The sequence below is a fragment of the Ammospiza caudacuta genome, chromosome 12 (genome assembly GCF_027887145.1).
Source record: "Ammospiza caudacuta isolate bAmmCau1 chromosome 12, bAmmCau1.pri, whole genome shotgun sequence".
NCBI classification, from domain to species: Eukaryota; Metazoa; Chordata; class Aves; order Passeriformes; family Passerellidae; genus Ammospiza; species Ammospiza caudacuta.
In genome coordinates this window covers 8,079,563-8,101,007 of record NC_080604.1, presented here as the reverse complement: position 1 = coordinate 8,101,007, position 21,445 = coordinate 8,079,563, and the positions used below count along the sequence as shown (strand labels likewise).

The 21,445-nt window shown below is 41.1% G+C and overlaps 1 protein-coding gene across 5 annotated transcripts in view; it reads left to right on the top strand.

Moving 5' to 3' along the window:
• POC1A (POC1 centriolar protein A) overlaps positions 1-21,445 on the top strand; it is a 49,720-nt gene that overhangs the window by 7,893 nt on the left and 20,382 nt on the right. For all 5 annotated transcript variants that reach the window (XM_058812956.1, XM_058812953.1, XM_058812952.1 and 2 more), the window contains 6 exons: positions 874-1,053; positions 2,147-2,254; positions 3,525-3,640; positions 7,874-8,007; positions 15,751-15,819; positions 17,047-17,142. In XM_058812956.1, coding sequence (XP_058668939.1) covers positions 874-1,053; positions 2,147-2,254; positions 3,525-3,640; positions 7,874-8,007; positions 15,751-15,819; positions 17,047-17,142 — 703 coding nt within the window. The remainder of the gene's footprint in view (positions 1-873; positions 1,054-2,146; positions 2,255-3,524; positions 3,641-7,873; positions 8,008-15,750; positions 15,820-17,046; positions 17,143-21,445) is intronic.

Here is a 21,445-nt window from a genome sequence, read left to right as displayed (position 1 = left end):
TCTTTGTGTTTAACTGTTGCCTGGAATTTCTCCTTAGTGCTTTGTAGCAGTTCTCTGGCTATGGGACAGGGATCTGTTGGAGGGAAAGAAGAACCACTGTGTCTTTGTCTTCTCTTCAGTCTGTGGATATGGAGCTCCTGGTGGTACAGTACATGCTGGAGGACAGATTTTGGACTGAGAGTTCCATAAACCTGTTAGATCTCTAAATACACTCTGCTTTGGATCTCTAAATATGTCTTGTGCTTATTAGCCAGAAAAATGCATTTATTTGGAAATGATGTGTAAAGAAAAATCAACACATTTGAATTGTCTTGCCTGGCTGAGTTAATGGCAGATTGCTCACAGCTGTACAGTATCAGGTGTGCTGAATTTGTGTGTGATGTGGCACTGGAATGGCCAGCTGGGCATGGGCCATTACAGGAGCAGTTGGGAGGTCGTTGCCTGCTTGGCTCTTGTTTGAATGAGCTGTGAAAACACCTCACTCTTTGCCTGCCTTGCAGCAAAGTACCTGGCAAGAGTACAGAACCAAAGTGTCTTCTTTTACATTGATCTTTTTGTGTTTAAATGGTTGCACAAATTAGCTGTGGCATTTTTTTCCCCTTTATAGGAAACATGGGTTGTTTCCTGTTGGATTGGCCTCCAGTATGGAACTGGAGCAACTGGTTTTAGCTGTGTATTCTGTACTGCACATGAAGCATGAGCAACTTTGGGGTCGATCAATGTTTTTATCCTACTGTGGTCACATGCAGTTCCCATAGAAGTTATGGTTGCTAGCACTGCTCAGCATGCAGCAGCTCTGTGCTTTCAGTTACAGAAAACAAATGCATTTGCTGCCCTTTGTGCAGTTTTAAAGAGCTCTTCCCTTTTGTGTAGCAAGGGAGAATCGACTGTGTTCAAGGCTCACACAGGAACCGTGAGAAGTGTTCATTTCTCCAGCGATGGCCAGTCCTTAGTTACAGCTTCTGATGACAAAACCATCAAAGTGTGGACGGTTCACAGGCAGAAGTTTCTGTTCTCACTGAGTCAGCACATCAACTGGGTTCGCTGTGCCAGGTGAGTGCAGCCCTCTGACAGACAGAGATGGAGATTTATCCCTCAAAGCAGAGGCTCAGTGTCATGGTCTGGTGCAACACATTTCTGTTCAGGGTGGTTCACGTGTGTCTAGTGACTGAAATACATTGCTGACCTGCAGATACATTCTTTGAGTAATTATCTGTACCCACGTTGTGTTTCTCCAGTAATCTGTCAAGCAGAGGCTTTCCTGCTTTGTGATTTGTTCTGTGTTTTATTTTTATCTGGTAAGGAGAGTTCTGTGTCTTGAAGTTGCTAATAGGAAAAAAAAGGAGAGGTTTCTGCTGTTATTTCAGCTTAGTTTCTTTAGACTTGTCATTCCCCTTGTTAAAATGATCACCAGTGCTACCTCTAAAATGTTTTAAGTGCTGCCATGATAAGAACATTATTTCCTGATAACGGTTTCAGATTTGGTTTCAAGGAGTTATTTATGCATACGTGTATCTAGGCTAAAGCCATGGTTCCTCTGTAGGTGAAGAGTTCATTACAGTTGTGGAACATGGTGGTGGCAGTGGCTGGTAGCACTCTAGATGCCCACAGAAGAGCAGAAAGGATGTTTTTCCAGTATGTCTGATAATCTGGAGTTAGGGACTCAAGTCCTGATTCTGTAATGTGTATACCTGTGAAGAGAGGTCTGGATCTGTCATGTATGTGATATTTTGAGATGGGAACTTAATATATTCTCCTAAGTCACTGGAATGGTGAAGGCTCTGCTGCAGCTGTTTTCTTGTGAGTGGCTGTGTTGCTCTGAACTCTTGTGGCAAAGGCAGGAATTGTTTTGCAACTTGAGGTACACTTAAATTGAAACAAGTAAGACACAAGATCTTAAGTCAGACTCAAGACTTTCCTGAGGGTTATTTTATGTGCTCATGGAGTTAGGGATAGTTTGAGTACTTAGGGCTTGCTTTCTTTTCCCTCAACTTAGTGATTGGATTTTCAGTCTCACTGATGCCTCTGTGACTTTTTGAGAAGCTAGGTGTGTTTACCAACATGACAAAACACCTGGCCAAATTCAGTCGACCCTGTACTCCTTTCATTTGATGGCTTTTGTTAATTGCTGTCACTCTTGTCTTAGATTCTCTCCTGATGGACGATTGATAGTGTCATCCAGTGATGATAAAACTGTCAAGCTGTGGGACAAAACCAGCAGAGAATGCATCCACTCCTTCTGTGAGCATGGAGGGTAAGTACCTGGTGGTGATGTCTGAAGTGGGGAATTTACACCTGGTTTGTGAGGTTCAGAGGTCCCTGTCCTGGCAATTATAAAACTGCTTGAAAAACCATCTTGCAAAAGCACCTCTTGCAAGAGCAGCCAGTGTGAGGGCCCAGTCCAGAATTGCCCTGGCCCCTTTGACTGCTCAAGGTTAGAACTGTGAGGGTTATATTTCAGTAACTGTCCAGCACATCAAGCCTCAGTTTCTTTGTGCTTAATTATTTTTGGAGATGCTTAAATTCCTTATCTCTTCTTTTATTTTGCTCTGAGTTGACATAAATTAGAAGTGCAAAAGTGTACTGACAGAATGGCACTTGGATGCTTTGATTCATCTTCAAGTTTTTAAATAATGAGGTTATTCAAACCCCCCGCTTTGCCTTCAGAAAAATAGCTGTTAAATTTGGAATGTAGCAAAAGATAATTTACCCAGAAACATAAAACAAGTCCTCAGAGAACTGAGACTGGAATCTCCCTAATTCATTGCTGCACTGAATTTCTAGTGCAATATTTTCTTCTTTCTAGGTAATATACAGTGATGGTAAGACAAATTCAGACATTTATTTTTTTCAATGCTCTTAAGTATGTGTCTTGTCCAAACAACCTATTAAAATAGCTCAGTTTTTTTTCAGTACTTGCTACAAGAATAGTCAAAAGATAATTAATTAATTTTATCCAATTTGTTTGGTGAGGAGTTATCTTTTCCTGAAGGGTCTGAAGCTTTTATTGTAATTATGTTTTCAAACTAAAAATTGATTTGACTCAGGTCCAGGAAGAAATTTGGCCTCAGCCTTGCTACTTTCCAAGGGGCAACATATGATTTCAGGCACAAATTCACTAAGTTCCATCTTAAATTTAATTAACAGAAGAAAAATCTCTGTTCAGTGTTGTACGCATCACTCTGGAAATAATGTTAATATAGTAGAAGATATATATTATGCAAACATTAAATGAAGACTTGAAAATGTTGTTGTGACAGTTGGATCCATCAGATTTCAGGAGGTTTGTGTCTGCAGCTCCTACACCTGCAGTGTGAACTACTGAAGATGTGCTTAGGTAGGAGCCTGCAGTCTGGCTGGGGTTAGAAACAAGGTCTTAAAAGAAATTCAGAAAAATCAATATTCAGGTTATTTCCTCGTTTCTTTAATGCTCAGTGAGTCATGCTGTAGCACCCCTTGTTGAAGAGGCATTTTTGGTGTGCAGCAGGAGTTGCAGTCAGCAGTTGGGTTTGGTGCTGTTGCAGGTTTGTGAACCACGTGGATTTCCATCCCAGCGGTAACTGCATTGCCGCGGGCAGCACGGACAGCACCGTGAAGCTCTGGGACGTCAGGATGAACAAACTGCTGCAGCACTACCAAGGCAAGTCAACAGCTTACAGCAGCTGAACCTTTCCATCTATTGATGCCAGTTGCTCTGAAATCCAAGGATTGTTTCTCCATCAGCTGCTGCTTTTCCAAAAAGGCACTGGGTTAGGCCTGCCAGCAGGAGCCTTTCTTCACCAGACGTCATGCTTTGCTTTGTGTTTAGCTCCAGAGCTAATCCTGAGGCTGTCCCACGTTACAGGTGGGCATGGGTCTTACCTGTGATGCCATTTGGCTCCTATTCACTGTTACTGAGAAGGTGCTGTGCAATAAAAAGGATGTGGCCTCTGCCTCTGAATAAGCCTATAGGAGGAGTCAGAATTGTATTCCAGCAATTCAGACTGTTAGGTTCTTTTATAAGAAAATTAGGAAAAGTTAAACAAAAGGAAAATCAAAATCAATCAATAGCAATTCTATACTATGATCCATGTTTATGGTTCCTTTTCCAAACTCTGTTTTTCAGCTTCCATAATTAGCTTTGATGATGCCAAATGGCATCTCTTCCCATTACATGTTCTTGTCCCACTGATTGGTGCTGCTCTTTGGTAGATCTGGATAGGAAAAGGGTGCTTTCCCTTCCCTGCCAGCTTCTGTGAGATTGATTGACCTATTCTGTGCATTAGTTTCTTCAGCCAAAATGTGGCTTTTCTTTGCTAATAACAGTTTTTAAGGCTGCTGTGATATTTTAAAATGAATGCATTCTCCAGCACTGTTTTCAGTGTTGGTAGCTTATTAAACTTAATTTTGCTAACTTTTCCCTGAGGAACTGCTTCTGGCATGCTCATAAAGCAGATCAGAGACATGGGGCTGGAGCTTGGTGTGTCCTTTCTGCCCTCAACATAAGCTTTTGTGCATTCCTGCTGTGACAGCCTCCCAGCTTCAGTCATTCTTCTGGATCACAGTCACTCCCAGCTCTCTGATAGTTAACAAAATCTAATAGAAATCAAACTTTTTGGTGACTGTTGTTCTGATTTGTCAGTATTGAGTGGGCAATTTGTGTAATAAGCATTGTTAGCTTGTGGCCCATATCAAAACTTGGAAATGCCTTCCTGAAGTCTTGTTGCTAAAATCAGTAGTGTTTTTAAATACTTGGGCAGCGTCAGGTTGTCCTTTAACCTGCTTTATCAGCTTTTCAATGGTGGCAAGATCTGCAGTGCATGTTTCCAGCCACAGTATAACTTGGCTCAAAAGTTGTCTCTTCCTGCTTTCCACTTACTGCTATTAAATTGTCCAAATCTGATGTGATTTAGGCTTGGCTGCCAGGTTTATTTTTTGTCTTACAATGACATATTTCCCTGGTATCCCACCCTTTCTGAATGGCATTTTAGTGTGACACCCTTGCTATTGAAGTGATCATTTTCCTGGGGTGAGTGTTATTTTTAACAGCTACTGTGTAAATCCTAACTGTGGATTAAACCTTTAACTAAAAATAGTAATAATAGCTGAAGAAACCTTAAATTGCAGTGGTGGATTTTTGCAATCACTCCATGCGCCTGTGGCTACAAACTGATGTGTTTGTAACATGTTCTGGGGATGTTTATAAACCCTGCCTTTCTGAGGGTTTATACATATCTCATTTTGACTAAATCTGATTTAGTTTTGTGTCTCCCCTGTGAGGCTGCCACTCCTGTCCCACTAGATGGCATCTGTGCCTTCAGAATGTGCTGATGCTGCCTGATTGCCAGGGACTCCATTTTAAACGTGGAGTTAATTGATGAGTGGCCCTGCCTCGGGCTCTTGCGTCTGAAGTTGGGCTGCTTTCCAGCACTGATTAGTCTTTTAGCAGTGTTGCTCTTGTTGCCAGCACTTGTTCCAACTGTGACATTTGTAAATGAAAGTTGGAAGTAGAGAGCAAGCTGCAAAACCTTTTGTATGGTGTGTTTTTCTTTGAGCCAAGCAAAGTATGCTCTGGTCACGTTTACTGTACAGGAGAACACACAGATGCTTTATTTGGTTCTCTGCTTGGCACTGACTCTTTTGTACAGCCCCTACAAAAATGGCCAGTGTTTACTGCCTGACATTTTTTCCCTGTCCAAAGCTGTGTGGGGGACACCTCTGTAGCAGGTCTATGGAAACAGCTCTAACCTGTTTTTTATTCCTATTTAAAAAGAATAATTGGTACTTCTATTCAGTTTGGATGGGACTGATGGTGGTTATCTGTTCAGTGGAGACTGTGGCTGTTTCAAATTCATCCTAATTTATCTACTTGCTGGTGTTACTGAGGGTTGCATTACATAAAAGAAATGCTGTTGGCCTTGGGACAGTTTTGAGCAGGCTGGGAGGACTCAGTTTTAGATGTTCACCCCCAGTATAAGTCCCCTAAGAGGCTCTTCTTACTTTGCTAGGGCTTGGCTGGCAGAAGGATGGGCTTGTAGCAATGAGTCACTGGGAGATGCCACCTGGTGCTGCACTGGATTTCTTGCTCACAGCATGAAATCAAGTGAGGTGGCAGGATGTGTTTGCCCTTTTTTGGAGAGGTGTTATGAATGGTCTTGTGGGAGGTATGAGCTGCCTTGACAGTAGAGATGAACTTTACTCTGAGTTTAGAAGAGCCAGTAACTCCTTGGGCACAGAAGCTGTGACTACTTATGCAGCTACAGTCTGTGTGACTTTTCCATTATGGAAAGGATTTTTTGTGAAGCTGGAAATCCTTTATTTACCTTCTAGAACTTGGAAATGTGATACATTACTAACCTTGTCTATTTCTGATGTGATTCCTTTCAGGACTTTCCTTAGTTGACAAGATACGTTTACATTTATCTGAATATAGATTCTAAGGGGGTGAGGAATACTACAAATTCCTCAGAATAAGATTTTCAAGGGAAAAAGATATTTATCACTCTTTCATAAGAAAAAACTCCACACAGACCTTTTTTTCCTTCAATAGGTAGCATGATACAGGGTAGGGGGTAGAGGAAGATATAGCTGTGACAGAGACAGTATTTACCAAGAAGAAGAACAGTTTAGAAGTTACCTGTGTTAAAGTTTTCTTCTGTTTTGTAACAGTCTGGGTCAAGAGGAGTTGTTTTCAGAGCTTAGCTGAGGTATTTAGTGTTCCTGAGAATTTCAAAAGTAGAGACATTCTGTTTTACAGTTGAGCAAGGTTATTTCAGCTATCTGCTTCAAATCCACATATGCAAAAAATATTTGCTTCTAATGTACTTAAAATGGTATTTTAAGGGATTTCTTAATATGCAGTGTGGATTCAAAATGCACAGTAGACTCTCAACAGAATATAAATTTAGTTGGGTGTGATGTATCAGAAGTAGTAGATTTGAGATACCAGAACATTTGGAGGGCATATAGTATAATTAGGAATAATTGGATGGTTAAATCCCTCCTCAGGCATATTAATATTCTGCAGTGTCACATACACTCAGGAAGCTGGGCATATGTGAGGTACTGCATGTTCTCATAAATAAATATGTTCAATAGCCTGTTCTGCAAGAGTTTGGGGAGGGAAAAAAGTCATATATTAAATGTTTAATGTTACTGAACTTCAGTGAAGTTTGACTTTTTTCCTAGAACATTTTCTTTAGCTTTTTTCAGAATAAATCTTGGCCTTCATCTTCATGCAGGGAAAATGGCTTTATTGCAAGTTCACACTCTTGATAGTTTGGCTGTTTGTATTTGTTCTAAATTTTTGGCGAGACAAATAGTATGTCTGAGGAAATAATGCTTGTACTGGACCATTTTCAAGTTGCTCTTATTTCCTAGTTTCTCTTAACCCCAGTCCTGGCTAGAGTCAGATAGTAAACCAGAAGAAGTTGTGCAGTGTCAACTCTGAGTGTCTTCCATTGTAATTTCAGTCTTCTCAGTGTCCTGAGATGCAGATTTTAATCTAGAATGACTTAGGAGTTAGACCAGCAGCTCCACAGTAGTAAAGTACATCAATGTCCAGCACTTTCACAGAATCCTGTAGTTCACTTGCACATACAGTACATTTTGGGCTATACTGGAAGCTTTTGTAACATTAAATCTCTCAGAATAATTGGCAAAGCTTCCTTTTTCCTTTCAGTAAAGTAGTGCCTATTTTTACAAGAATTGAGTTACTGTTATTCTTCTCCAGTGCTTTGAAGAGTTTTTGTGGAATGTTTCCCCCATGATAATTTTCCTGTTAAATTTTATAACAGAAAATTGCAATGTGCTAGTGCTTTATTTTGTTCTTTTGCCTTGGGCTTATGTAAACTGGTCTTGGTGACTATTATACTTTTTTTTTTTCCATCCTTAGTGCACAGCTCTGTGGTCAACAGCCTTTCCTTTCATCCCTCTGGAAACTATCTGGTTACTGCTTCCAGTGATTCAACTCTGAAGATTCTGGACTTGTTAGAAGGAAGACTTCTCTATACTCTGCATGGTCACCAGGTGAGGCAAAGCCTTTTTTACAGCAATGTACAGACTCACAATAAACTGAGCAAATGCATGCTTGAGACTTTCATTCTTTGTGACCAGAAATTGTTTGAAAGCTTCCTTGTGTAAAATCATTATTATAATGCTAATAATCTTTGAGATCATCACTGTTTTGAGGGGAAGGAGGTGGAGGTGAGGCAGGAATGGAGAGAAGAGAAAGCAAGACTAAAAGCGAGTTCCAATACTGAGGATTCAAGTCTGAGGCAGAAGGAGCTCAGAGCAGCACCCTTGACTCTGACTGACCCTGTCAGCCTCCAGTGCAGCTCTGTCTCCCTCCCTCTAGAGAGCTGCAAATAACACTTGGCCCCCTGACACAGGTGTTCTGAAGATAAATGCTGTTCACCTGGCAGGAGACTCAAGAACAGTAGCAGTAAAATAGAGGATATCTATTTTGGGATTTGATTTGGGAACATCTTGTTAATGGACTGAATCATACAATTGAAGGTGATAAATGGTGCTGGTTGGTTAAGTTTAACTGATTGGCCTATTAGTATTATGCTGCTGGATGTGTTGCTTGTAAGGTTAATTTTATGAATGCTTGGAGCTCTCTTTCTGAATCTTAAATGAAAATAAATGGACTAATTTCATTGTCCATGCAGAGTGGAGTGTGAAAAAGCAGAACTGCCTTAAGGCATCCCTTTCCAAAGGGACAAAGAGAATAGAAATTCTTAACCCACTTGTGTCTCTTTTAAAGTGGGGGCTGAATTTTAAAGCATAAAAACTGTCAGGGAAAAACCACAGCCTGAAGCTTTTTGGAGTTGGTGGGGATTGTTGTGGGCAATAATGGTATCTGTGTAAGCTGTAAATCTGATAATTCTGTCTTCTTGTGGCTTTGTTTAGTGACTGCCTTGTTTGATGTCTAAAAAGATCATGTTTCTTCTGTAACTTTTCTTTTGCTGTATATTAATATTTTTTTTGTAATATTAATGGAAAAAAATAGGAAAACCTTATGCTTAAATCTTTCATGAAGTAGAGCTTTGATTAAAATTGACCAAAGGGTTCAGCTGTTAAAAGAATGGGGAGGAGATAAATGCTGGTTATCCTAACATGTCGGCCTTGGCTGTATAAAACTGTTCTTGGAAGACTGGACTGAGTGGATACTCCTATCAGATAGGGGCCGCAAAGCTTCTGTTGCTTTAATCTTGTTTTCATATTTGTCTGTTGTGTTAATCTGCCAAGTGAGTTCTTGGGAAGAAGCTTCCTGGAAAAGGGTGAGTGTTATAAGCATGGGAAATCTTTACACTTCCCCCCTTCCCTCAGGAAGGGATGTGCCTGGTTATGGTTCAGCAGCAGCCTGAACCTGCTTTCCATTTTTCTCCCATTTGAGCTGCTAGCTGTGCCTCACTGACTGCAGTAGCACACACACAAAAAAAGAGCTTAGCATTGAATGAGAGTCCAAACCTGATTATGGTGATGGAGATCTTCAGAATGAGCAATAGATAGTCCCTTTAGGCTAATGTTGTACTTCACTCGAGGCTTTAAAAGAACAGTTTGTGGATCGTCTATTCAAAAGCAGAATTAAAGCTCCCTGTTCTTCCTCCCTGCTGCGTCAGATCAATAAAAGTGTCTGCCTCTTTCTCCTGGGCATCTAAGTGGCATTGGAAAAGCTTTGCCTTTGGCACAGATGAAGAGTAGCTGCTGTTGTGGCATTTACAGCTTCTTCAGTTTGGAAACAAGTGCAAGTATTGAAGTGGCTGGTGGAGCTTTCTGGTTGCCTTTAAGGGTATTGCACTGAGATATCTGTGCAACCAGTCCTGCCTGGCATTCCCTGTCTGGCACATGCTGTGTTGTTGTGGGGTGGTTCTTTTACTGCCTGATTGAACTTATACCTTGCTTTTCTGTTAAAAGCATATGGCAACCTGTGCTTCATTCCCACTTAGCCACTGTCAGTGGCTACAGGCTGTGCTGTCTCCAGGGGTGGATTCCTGAACTGGCTGCTTCTCCAGCTAGTTCTGCTCATAGATAAATCCACTTTACTTAATAATGAGGGACTTTTTTGTCCCTCTGTTATTACTGTGACTTGTGCCAGTATCCTCAAGAGGCTAAAAACAAAGTGGTGTGGGCTTTTTGGTCATTAAATTAATTTGCCTTTTTAAGTGAGTGCTGCAGGTTAGTCACTGAATGGACAGCCTGTTCTGAGGATGTTCTTCAGTTGTGACTTTTTGAGGTTGTTCTGGTTGACACTGTGTTCCTGCTTTGACAGCTGGCTGCTGTTACATTGTTCTGGGAAGGCTGCATGCAAGTGGACACTTAAAGGAAAAAAACCCGAGGTCTTTTAGACATTCTTTGACGCAACTGCTGGAGTGCCAGAAATTTGTTAGCAGCTGATTAGCTGTAGTTTACATGGGGAGGTTGGCCAAGTTTACATTGCTGTCTTTAATTGAAATGTAGCTGGCCCCTTGTAGCAGAAGGATCATTAGAGACAGAAGTTTGCAGTTTGGAGCTGACATCTTGCAGCTGCAAGATATCATTCTGTATTGTGCTGCATATTTTGGTTCTGGAGTGCTTCAAGCTGTGAAGTGCCCTTATCTAATTCCATACAGATGAGACACTGGCTTGGTATGTAAATCCACCTCTAGTACTGAATCATTGTTGAAGAACAGAATGTTTTGAGGCCTCAAAGCCACCCCAGAGAGTTGCTAGAGGAGAGCAGGTATGTACATGGTACTTGTCTGCCCTTTGGAGTGATTTAATTAGAGCATTCCAGACTGACTTCCTTAGTAGAATGGAAGTCCTCAGTAAATATTTAGAAAACATCTCATGGTTATGTTCATAAATAGGAAGATAGAAAATGCAAAGTTACAATTCTTCAAGCAACCTTGAACTGTGAAGTAGCTACATTTTACCTACCTGGGCAACATCACTGACTAATGAGTGAGGTCTCCTGAGCAGGTGCACAGGAAACAAATGTGCTCCTTTACTGTCAGCCCTGCCTAGGTGGCATTAAACATCTGTGCAGGCCTCTTCTCTTTGAAGAGTGTGGGGACATCTCTGGGCTGCACAGAAGTCAAACAAAAAAGAAAGAAATGTGTGTTGCAAACAACAAGCAATTGACTTAGGCCAGCATTTCTGAGTCTTGAAAGGAAATATGAGTTCTCTGTCCTTGCCTTATATTTTTATAGACTAAAACTTTCAGGAGTTAAAGCTGCTGAAGATTCAGCTGTAAGATGCCAGTATAAATTTGCCCTGTGTTAGTTGTAGCTCTTACTCCCTGCTGAAGGAGGATGCAAACATAGCAGTCTTGCTCAGGAATTTTTCAAAGCCCAGTGTACTGGGAATCCTTGGGGCTTCTTGTCATAGGTATTCCACCTGAAAACATCCTTGTCATTGCCACCTCTGTTCCCTGTGCTTTTCTTCTGGATTCCCTTCCCTTCTTCCTTTCCCATGTGACTTGCCCTCTTCTCCCATGCTTGAAGCAGCTGAAGCACTGTCAACAGTGGCAGTGATTGCTCTGTTTGTTCTTGGTTCTTTTATGCCTAGAACTGATGATGCCAGGGCTGGGATCCCAGAGTGTGGTTACTGCTGGATTTGCTTCTCAGGCCTTGTCTCCTCTCATGTCTCCTGTTTCTCTTTGCACTAGTTAGTCTGTTCCTGGAGAGTTTGGCTGAATGTACTGGCTCCCACTTTTACATCTTTTGTGGCAGTGGAAGAGGAAGCTCTCCTTTAATTCAAATATTTGCATCCTCTAGGTATGCCTTATTCCAACTCTTGGCATTTTCCTTGCTCTCTTACCTGGCTTTTCTCTACTATGCATTGGTTTCTTGCAGGACTGAAACAAAAAAAGTAAAAATCTGCTAGTGTCCTTGACCCCACTTGTCTTTCTAGCTTCCTTCCACACTGCCTCTCCTTTCATAGTGCAGCCAGTGCATCATTAAACTACTCTTCTCTGGTTTATCCCTGGACCCTCTCCAACCTGGCTGTTGTTTTTTTCTGTGAAGCTGAAATGTCAGCTCTGTTCCTAGCTGAAGCCTGAATGTCTGGCCTCTCTTGACTTGCCTGTTGGTGTTGGCCCTGTTGTTGTTGAAGTGTTGTGCCTTCTGTGCCCAGCAGCTCTGGGAGAAGAAGAGGGTGTTCAAGAGGGATTTCTCTGTGATTGTCCACTCATTATTTATGGATGGTACACATTCATCTGCCTGAGTGCAGGTGTGACTCTGGGCTCCAGTCATATTTCTCCAGACTAACCTCTTGGCCTTTCTCTTAAGTATTTCTTTCAGAGACATCTATTTTTAGCTCTACCCTTGAAAGCTTTGTGTTCAGTGATGCTATTCCTGTTGTCTTATGTCACCCCTGTGTCAGTTGTTACTGATGCTATTAGCATCCTGCCAGTCACTTGGTGGTGTAATCTGTGTCTTGGCTTCAGATCTTGGTGATTAATGCATTCAAGTCATTCAGAATAGTCTCACCATCTATTTTGAAGGCCAAACATAATGTTTTATGTAAGCTGATCAACCTGGGCAATGCTAGGGCAACAAAGGCCTTGCATTCACCAACCTCCTTTGTAGGAAGTGGAAAAATAGGCAGAAGGTGTAATCTCTATCTCTGCACATAAATTATGTAACTTGCTGGGCCTCACCTTTCTCACCTGTGCAAGCAGTTAGAAATGGGCTGTCACCTGGTGTTCCAGCTGCCATGCCATGCAGATCTGACCTTGCCTGAGCTGTGTTCACTGGGAATGCTGCAGCAAACAATGAGGCTTGATGCTGTTATCATTCCTTTCTGTGGCTTCCTTTTTCTTTATGGTTGCTTTGCTCCATCCAGTATTTGGGTTATTTGTCCTTTTCAAGGCTTTCTGGTACTTGCCTGGTAGTCTTTCATTAGAGGAGATGAGTTAAATGTCAGTGGCCATGTTCTCACTCAACAATTTCAGTGGGTGACTTGTTGCTTTCTTCTGTATTTTCTTCAAAATTCCTGCAGCTCTCCCAGTATCACTAAAGCTGCTGTTATAATTTCAAACTCTACTGGATATGCACAAAATCTTGCCAGTCCTGACATTGACCTGCTGAGGATTAAATAAAAATGTTCCTTACCACTGACTTGGGGTATGTCATTGCCCAACCCTTTCTTCCTGCAGCTTGCTGTCTAGTCTGAGGCAAGAAGCTGCTGGAGTTTGGGGATTGGTGCTAGCAGCTTGTGTGGAGCACCTTGGGCCATGGGGGTTCAGGCTGGAAATTCTGAACCTCCAGGAAACACTAATAGAGGGCCATTTGATCCTGCTACAAAAAATAAGATCCTTCTACAGATCCAGTAGAAGAAGGTTGCTGCATCCCACAAGTTCTAGTTATGTGGGAAATAAGCTTAAAATTCCCTCTACAACTTTTATAGAAGAATATGCAACTGCTACTTTTTGATACTTTTAATGCAAGCAGTAAATTAACACAGGGGGGAAAAGGTTTCAATTCTTTGTTCTCCAATCTCATTTCTGTTATCCAGACCTTCATCAGAAATCTGTTGGATTTCTGCTGTGCTTTCCTGGGAAAAATGGAATTTAGGCTGTATCTAATAACTGCCAAGTGTAGCTTTTTAGTTTTGTTTGGTGTGTCAATATTAAATTGCAAGGGCATTTGGCAAACTGTTGCTACAGCAAACCTGTTGTATCTTGGAAGAGTTCTGGGAGTGTATGGAGCAGGAATACTTTTTCACTTATGTCAACAAATCTGTAGAGGATGTTGCGTCTGTAGACTTGTTTGTTCCCTTTCTTTCAATTTATAAAGGCACATTCAGTCTTAGATATAATTTTCTATTTTGGGAAGAATATGTTCTGTTGAACTTTTTTCCCTTCATAATGCCATGACTTTGGAGTCAGTTCATTGCCTGTTTTGATGTGATTTGTGTTGTACTAGATTTTGTCTAAATAGACTGAAATATTTAGACTGATAAAAAATATTTTTAGGAAACACTGCTCCTTTCCAGTGTTCCTCACTTATGCTTGTTCCTGAACACTTTGTCTTAGAGTTAGGAGGACAGAAAAAAATTTGACTGGTTTATTATAGTCTAAGAGCAGCTTCTGTATGCTCAACCTCTGTTATCTTGGAGCAATATTCACCACTGCAGGTTTCTGGCTGTGGGGTTGTTTCTACCATTTCTTACTGCTTGTCTTTTGCTTTTGCTTTTTTTTTAGAGCCTCCATTCCTGACACATGACTAGAGAGCTGAACACTGGGGTAGGTGGGTGGGAATAAAGGCAGAGCACAGTTTGTGTCAGCTGGTTGATGTCTCTGGTGTGAAATACCTACCCCTACAGTTACTGCTGTGTCAGGTGAGTGAGCTGAGTCACAGCAGGGACTGCGCCTGTGCCTTGGAGCTGCTGCTACTGGAGCACTCCTGGCAAGGCCTCTCCAGTGAGGTGTTGCTAGGGGAAGCCTCAAAGCATTTGGAAATCACTGTATGTTAAATGATAATATGGAAACACCTTTATGTGTTTTAAGGAGGCTAAAACTGTTCACACTGGGATTGAGCCCAGCAAAGCTCTGGTTTTGCTGCCATAACCTTGTGCCAGCGTGTTTGAATGCCCACAAGACTGTGGGACACAGGTTGCAGTGACAGCTGGGTGCTTATTTCACATGCAGTCTTTGGGTATTTGTCTGTCTTCAGGATTTATTATGTTGAATTCACTTTTATAAAGAAGGCAAAGAAAGAGTGTGAGGTTTTCATGCAGTGTCCATTGGAAAGATGTGGACTCAGAGTTGTGTCTCCTTCCAACAGAGTAAGGAGAAGCTTCTTATTTGCCTTCTGAGATACATGGCCTTACTTGAAAGGGGGTAACTGCTTCTGTCAGGAGGTGGATGATCACTTGGTGGAGGTTTCTGGTGGTTGTTGTGGCTTTTCTGCTGGTTTTTGGTGTTTTCTCAAGCCCTCCCCAGCCAGTCAGCTCCATAGGCAGCCTCTGGAAGTTCTCATTCTGACCTCTGCCCCTGCTGCTGAACATTGTGCAGAGGAATGTGTTCAGCAGCTGACATAAAACCCCAGGATCTGGGTTCTCAGCTGTTTACTCTGAGCAGAACAGTTTGTCTGTTGTGCCTGGGCTCAAACACACGTAGCAATTCCTCAGCTCTGTTTGGCTGCAGCTCAGAGCTCCTGCCTCAGCCTGCCATGTGCATCCTCCTGTGTGCTTGCTGGAGGGTGGAAAACACATTGAAATAGGTGTGTGGTGTGGAAGGTGTGCTGTAGCACTCAGAAGTATTTAAAGTCTCTCAGAACTGAGTGTTTTAACCATGGGCCTTCTTCAAAATGCGAGTCCTGTGCAGAGGTAATCCTGGATACCTTAACTCTGGCATCTCTCCTATCAGACTGCGAAGAGAAAAGCAGTTCAAGCCAGCTTACTATACAAAAACCTCATAGTTTCAACACTTTTAATAAATGAACAGGAGTTTTAGAAATTGCTACTTCTAAAGTGAAGAGGGAATGTTTGACGGGAACAAGAAAAAGTCTGGTGATGTAAAAATTGGCTTGTTCCTGTCTCTGCCATAAATTGAAAAGTGGGTGTCTTAAACTGGGGTCAGAAGTGTGGGAAATGGTAAGTGCCAGCAAGCTGAGCATCTTAATTATGGCCCATTTACCTGACAGGTAAGAGCTTTTCAAATTTTGCCTGTAGATTGCTGATGTCAAATGATAAATACCTTGTAAAGCTGTAATGAATGGAACATAACAATTCATTTTCTTTTCTCTTTTTTTTAAACCTGTCTTTTAAATGTGTTTGCAGGGCCCAGCTACCTGTGTAGCATTTTCAAGAGATGGAGACTTATTTGCCTCTGGAGGTTCTGATGAACAGGTACCTGATTAATTTCTAAGTTATAATCCAGATTCACATTTCCTGAAAAGCTGCTGCTTTTTGTTCTCTGTTGAGCAATGGGGAAAGCAAAAGTGTAACTTTTATCTGGTATGTCTGAACCATGCTGAAGCAACTTTCTGTTTTATGAACAAAAAACTAGAGGTCAAACCCAATTTTTTTTGCTGGTAATATAAGACATGTAGCCCAAGAAACCCATACTCAATTGCCAAACTGCAATCAGGCCCAGCCTGTGCTGCAAATATGTCCTGGTTTTAGCACTGTGAGTTGCCCTGCTGTAGACACAGACAGACTTCAGCCCAAAGCAGTGGTCTGAGTAAGGATCATCAGTCTTCAAAGGGCTGTGTTTGCTCCTAATCCCCAGGTTGGACCAGGTGGCAATGCCCATCTCTAACAGCAGCTTTGTGAAGAGATAGATTTGTCAATTCATCAAGAACATCACTTTGTTTTTCCTGTTGTACAGTGGAATGGCCTTGTTGGTTGTCCATGAAACAGTGACAGAAAATTGATTTTATTTTATGCAAAGCAGTGATGCAAATTTGTAAATGAAGAATAAGTGCTCTTTCTGCTAACCAGAGGAGCAGTCTGGATTCTTGGGTGTCTTTCAGACCTCTGAAATTGTTGATTGATTGCTCTTTAACTTTTTTAGACTTGTAAAGTCTCTGCTGAGAGGTTTATTTCATGGATTTCCTCTTGATATATTGGAGTGATTTATGTGTCAGAGGCCTCTTTTCTGAAATCAGTACTATGTTATGGATTTGGATTTAAGTTTGGTGTTCAGCTGACAAACTAGCTTAAGATTTCTAATGCTGGTATTGGTACTAACTCTCCCTCTGAGTCTCATGATAAATGAATGACTGAGTTGGGCTGTGGCTGATAAATGTTACAATGCTGAGCATGGTATTTAAAAATATTTGTGGTTTTAATGGTGTATTCTTCATGTTGCTTTGAAGTTCTTTTGGTCATTCTAGTTTAATGATGTTCTTGACCCAAAGCATGCTGAAAGAGATCACTTATCCATTGAGAACTCAGTTAAACTGTCTGTGTTTAGTAGCATATTTACAAACAACATCCTTAATTTAATCAATGGCAAAGCTTTCCTAGGGAAACTTCTTGTGAGTTTGCAGCTTCTTCTCTGAAGGGTTGAAAAAAATGACCTATAAGCAAACTTAGATGGGAAATTTTAATGGAGGTAACTTTCTTCTGCAGGTCATGGTGTGGAAGACCAACTTTGATGCTGATTATGGTGAGGTAGTGAAACCCCAGAAATACTGCAGCAGTGTGGATGGGACCCATGGCACTGGGGTAGGTCAGCAACCAGTAATTGTGGAGAGTTCCTTTCCAGTACACTTGTGCAGCCTTGGAGTGGGACTCAGGTGGTTGAACTGTAGAATCATCTTTCTGTGCTGTTTGAGCTGCTGTTTTTTAACTAACCTTGTATTGTTTGTTTTTGCTTAACTGTACTTACTTCATAGGGCAATTATATATAATGATCTTAAAAGGAAGATAAACTTGATGCATGTATAAATGTGTTTTTTAGTAACAGCCACTGTTTAGGAATGTGTGGTTCATAGTGACATGAATGATAGTTCACCAAAAAAGCAGATGTAAGCAACAACTGAAGTTGGCTTTGCTAGCTGACATGAATCCTTCAGGCTGGTGTCAGTCCTGAAAATAGAATTCATGATATCTTTTCACTGACAGTCAGCAAAGACAAAAAAAATTGCCTTGTGTAGGTGTCACACATGACAAATAGGTGACATATTGTACTGGAGCTTCTTTCCTCAATACCTGGAGACATTAGTTCATATCTGCTCCCTGAATCATGTGTTTAGACCTCTGAGTTCTGACGGTACCTGAGGATAAATCCAGCAGCTGAGCAATTCAGTGATGCACAGATCTGAGTGCAACTTAGATCAGTGCATCAGATCTGGCTGTTACAAAAGTGACCCTTGAAAGCTGCTGCCCGTAAAAGCTGTGATTTTTGCACATGGTGGTGATTCATTTAAAGGTCTTTATTTTGTCTTGTCAATCTCTGGATATTTTTGATACATTTGGGTATACTTATAGGGTTCTGCTGTATGTTATTACCATAGCTGGTTTTTAGTTAATCTTGTTCAGTGTGAGCTGTAAGCTGAAAGGCTTTCTGTGAACCAGGGGTCTGTGCATGAGTGGCATTGCCCCAGCTGAAGGCCAAACTTCAGGCAATGTCTGTTGTTCTGTGGCAGTGTCTTTGACCCATATCAGTTTAGATCTTTACTGGGGTACTACAGTTACCTCTCAAACACAATGGTGTTTTTATTTAATATGGCTTCAGTCCATTGCTGGAGATACTGGAATAGCCACAGTATTTTGGCATGAACAAGGTTGGAGTTTGCAGCTCTAAGCCTGGTGCCCTGCTATGTGGAGTGCTGTGTAAAGAAAGCAAACAAAACCTGAGGTTGGTTAATGTAGGTTAGTGGGAGAGCATGGGAGGAAACAGTCACATGAGGAAGGAGGTGAAAGTGTTTATTGGTCCTTGGCTGGTTTTAGCTAAATTTGACTTCTTCCTTTTCCTCCTCTCCTGTTCTAACTCCAAAGTTATGCAGGCTATGAAACTATCAGTCCAATGACCTTGTTGTTTATTAGCCTATTGAACTGGTCTAGCTTTGAACTCTATCTGCTTTAATTTAAAACATGGCATAGTGTAATACTGCGCTGAAGTACAGCATAGATACATCCTTTCTGGGAGAAAAATAACACTTTTGGTTTGTAGCATGCTTAATGGCTTAAAAAATGTAGACAAGGTATCAGCTAATGGGAAATGATGGTAAATTTACCCTCTCCTGTGCTGATGTATTGCCAGAGCATCTTATCCAGTAGTCTTTTAAAGAAAGGAAGAAAATGCCTGAGCTCTTCTAAAACTTAGTTTTTCATTATGAAACCTTTTAAGATGTCCGTTGAAGGGAGCTGCTGAACAAATCCTTTGAACAATGCCTAACCACCTTGAACATCTGTCCCTCCAACACAAGTGTTCCCCTGTGGAGGAGAGTTTACCTGGCCAAACATCCAGTAGATGCTGCTGGGAGCAGCTGTTTGTGTGCCACTGACAGCAAATCTGTGTCACATGCTGGTGGCTGAAAGGGTTTGCTCTAGTGATGCTCTGAGCCTGTAGGAAACAAGGCTCTCTGTATTCTCAGGTGTCATGTGTTAGTTTGGCCCAGGTGCTGTGCATTTGCAGAGGCAGAACTGAATCCATGCTCAATCATGCAGCAGAAAGATATTTTGATTTGGGGTCCTAAATTACTTCCAAGGAGTTTTCTTAAACTGCCATCCAAATGCAAGCTTTGGCTTGGGCATGCAGCGTGGGAGGTGCAAAATACAGCTAGTACTATACCCTTGGATTATTAAGGCAGTTAAAATTGCTCAAGTTAGGAGGGGAAGAATAAATAATGTCCTCTGAGACATTTGAATACCCTAGGTTAAGATTAAATTTAGAATTGATCTGAAATGTTCTTTGCTGTTAAAAAGAAACTGATATCTGAAAATGGCTTCATTCTCTATATTAAGTATAACCTGAGCATGAAGATCTTGGCTCCATAGTAACTTATACACTCATGTCAGTCTCCTCTTTTAAGTGGATGTCATGTCTTGTATCTTTTAGAAATAGATTGTGCTGGGCTCTTTAAGAGTACTACCACTCCTACAACCCACTGCAAGACTTAAATTTCACTGTATTTTAATTTCTTTCGTATTGAGCCAAATGCTTACTTTTTTACTAGTGAATTGCTTATTTTGGTGGGTTTTGGGTAGGTGAGATAGTTGTTTTCTGTCAAATTCAGACTTGAAGCTGCCACCTGCAGATCCTGATTTCATGCCAAGGTCACCTTTTCCTTCAATGACAAGTGAACCTACTCCTCCTTTCTCTACTGCTGTGTTAGTGTGCCAGGATTCTGCCTATTGAATAATATTTAGATTTTGCAGACATTGCAGGATTTTAATTACATTTAAAATAGGCATATGGGTTCTTTAGTTTTGGTACCCCTAAAATACATGAACACTATTCTTGACACATCTTGAATCTGTTTCCACTCTTAAGTCTGTGAGAGTATTTTTCCAAGGAAAGCTTATACTGCTGTGTAGCTGTATAATTTTTTTTGTTAAGCATTGTGAAGGCACAGATATTAATGAAAACAGTGGCTGTGTAAAACCAGTATCTGGTTTCTCATGGAGAGAGGCTGACTGACATGCAAGAAAGAATAACTGAATACAGACATCAAAACTAGTCTGTCATCAAGTTGAATAGGAAGGAAAAACAATCCTAAATAAGCTGTGGGATAAGAATCATGAAATATTGTCAAGGTTGGTGAGCTTAAAACCAAACTTGCTCCAAACCAATTTTCACTTTCCTATGCAGAGGGAGACTGGAGCCTTTAGAAGATTCTGGTTTCTCAGGCAGTTGGTTTTAGTTCAGGATGAATCAGGCTATTGGACATGTTTGTAACAATGGACAGAAACTTCAAAGTTGCTCTGCCCACCTGCTTGTGTTTTCTGTAAATACAGAGGCTTGGGAGATGCAGCTTGCTTTGGAAGGAGAACTGATCTGTGCAAGGACTAATGCAAATGAGAGAAGGACACATGGGCAGAATTGCAGCCATGGCTGGTGTGAAAGCAGAGATGTGAAAGCGTGATAAACAACTGAAGCTGTCAGAAGTGAATTCTAAGTATGTTAGCATAGATGTGAGACTGTAAATGTTAGATCAGAAGTAGTAGCTCTGCAATAAATGCTTGCTCCTAAATTATAGGCTAACAATTGTTGCTTTAAAGTGTTGCATAATAACCTTGAAACCCAAAGCTCAGGGTAAGCACTCCTGGTGTGTGCAGTGGGAAGCTGATGGGAAGAAAGGAAGTCTTGCAGTCCCGTGCCTTTATCCTCTGACTGTGCTTCCTTTGATCTAGAATCTAATTGGTAAATTTATGCTTTATGCTACAATATTGAGTGGTGAGGACCTAAAAGAAAGTCAGAATGAGAGAATGGGTTGTGTAGGTGATTTCAAAAATACAAGCTTTTATAATTATCTGGGGTCAGGAACTGTAAGCATTTAGGTCTGTCTGGATGAAGAGTTGTTTAGGATCAGATCAGAGGGGTGTGTTCACTGTTCTTCTAAGTTATGAAAACATTCAACATAGGATTTTTTTTTCCAGAGAGGGCAGATAATGTGCTTTATGTTGGAGATTTGGTGGTGGACTTTTGTTCTTTCTACAGGTACAAGGAAAGCTTTGCATGTGTAGCTGCAGCTGATGTGAGTGTGCAAGAACACTTGTTTCATTATGGAACAGATTTGCTGCTGTTGTTACTAATTCCAGGAAGGCTGTGTATGGTAAAGTGTCACAGCAAATGCTGAATGGCTGACGTCACACGGACAGTTAGACAGTGCTTGGGTGTTTATCTAAGCTTGTTTATCTAAACACTGCAAATGGTGAATAAAAGCATTGTAGTATAAGCTAAGTAGGTAGACAGTTTTTTTAATAAAATATTATGGAAATATGCATTGATATATAGATCTTTTTGCTCAGATATAAACATAAACCTTCTGGCATGTTGTAACTGTGCACAATGTTACTTTGC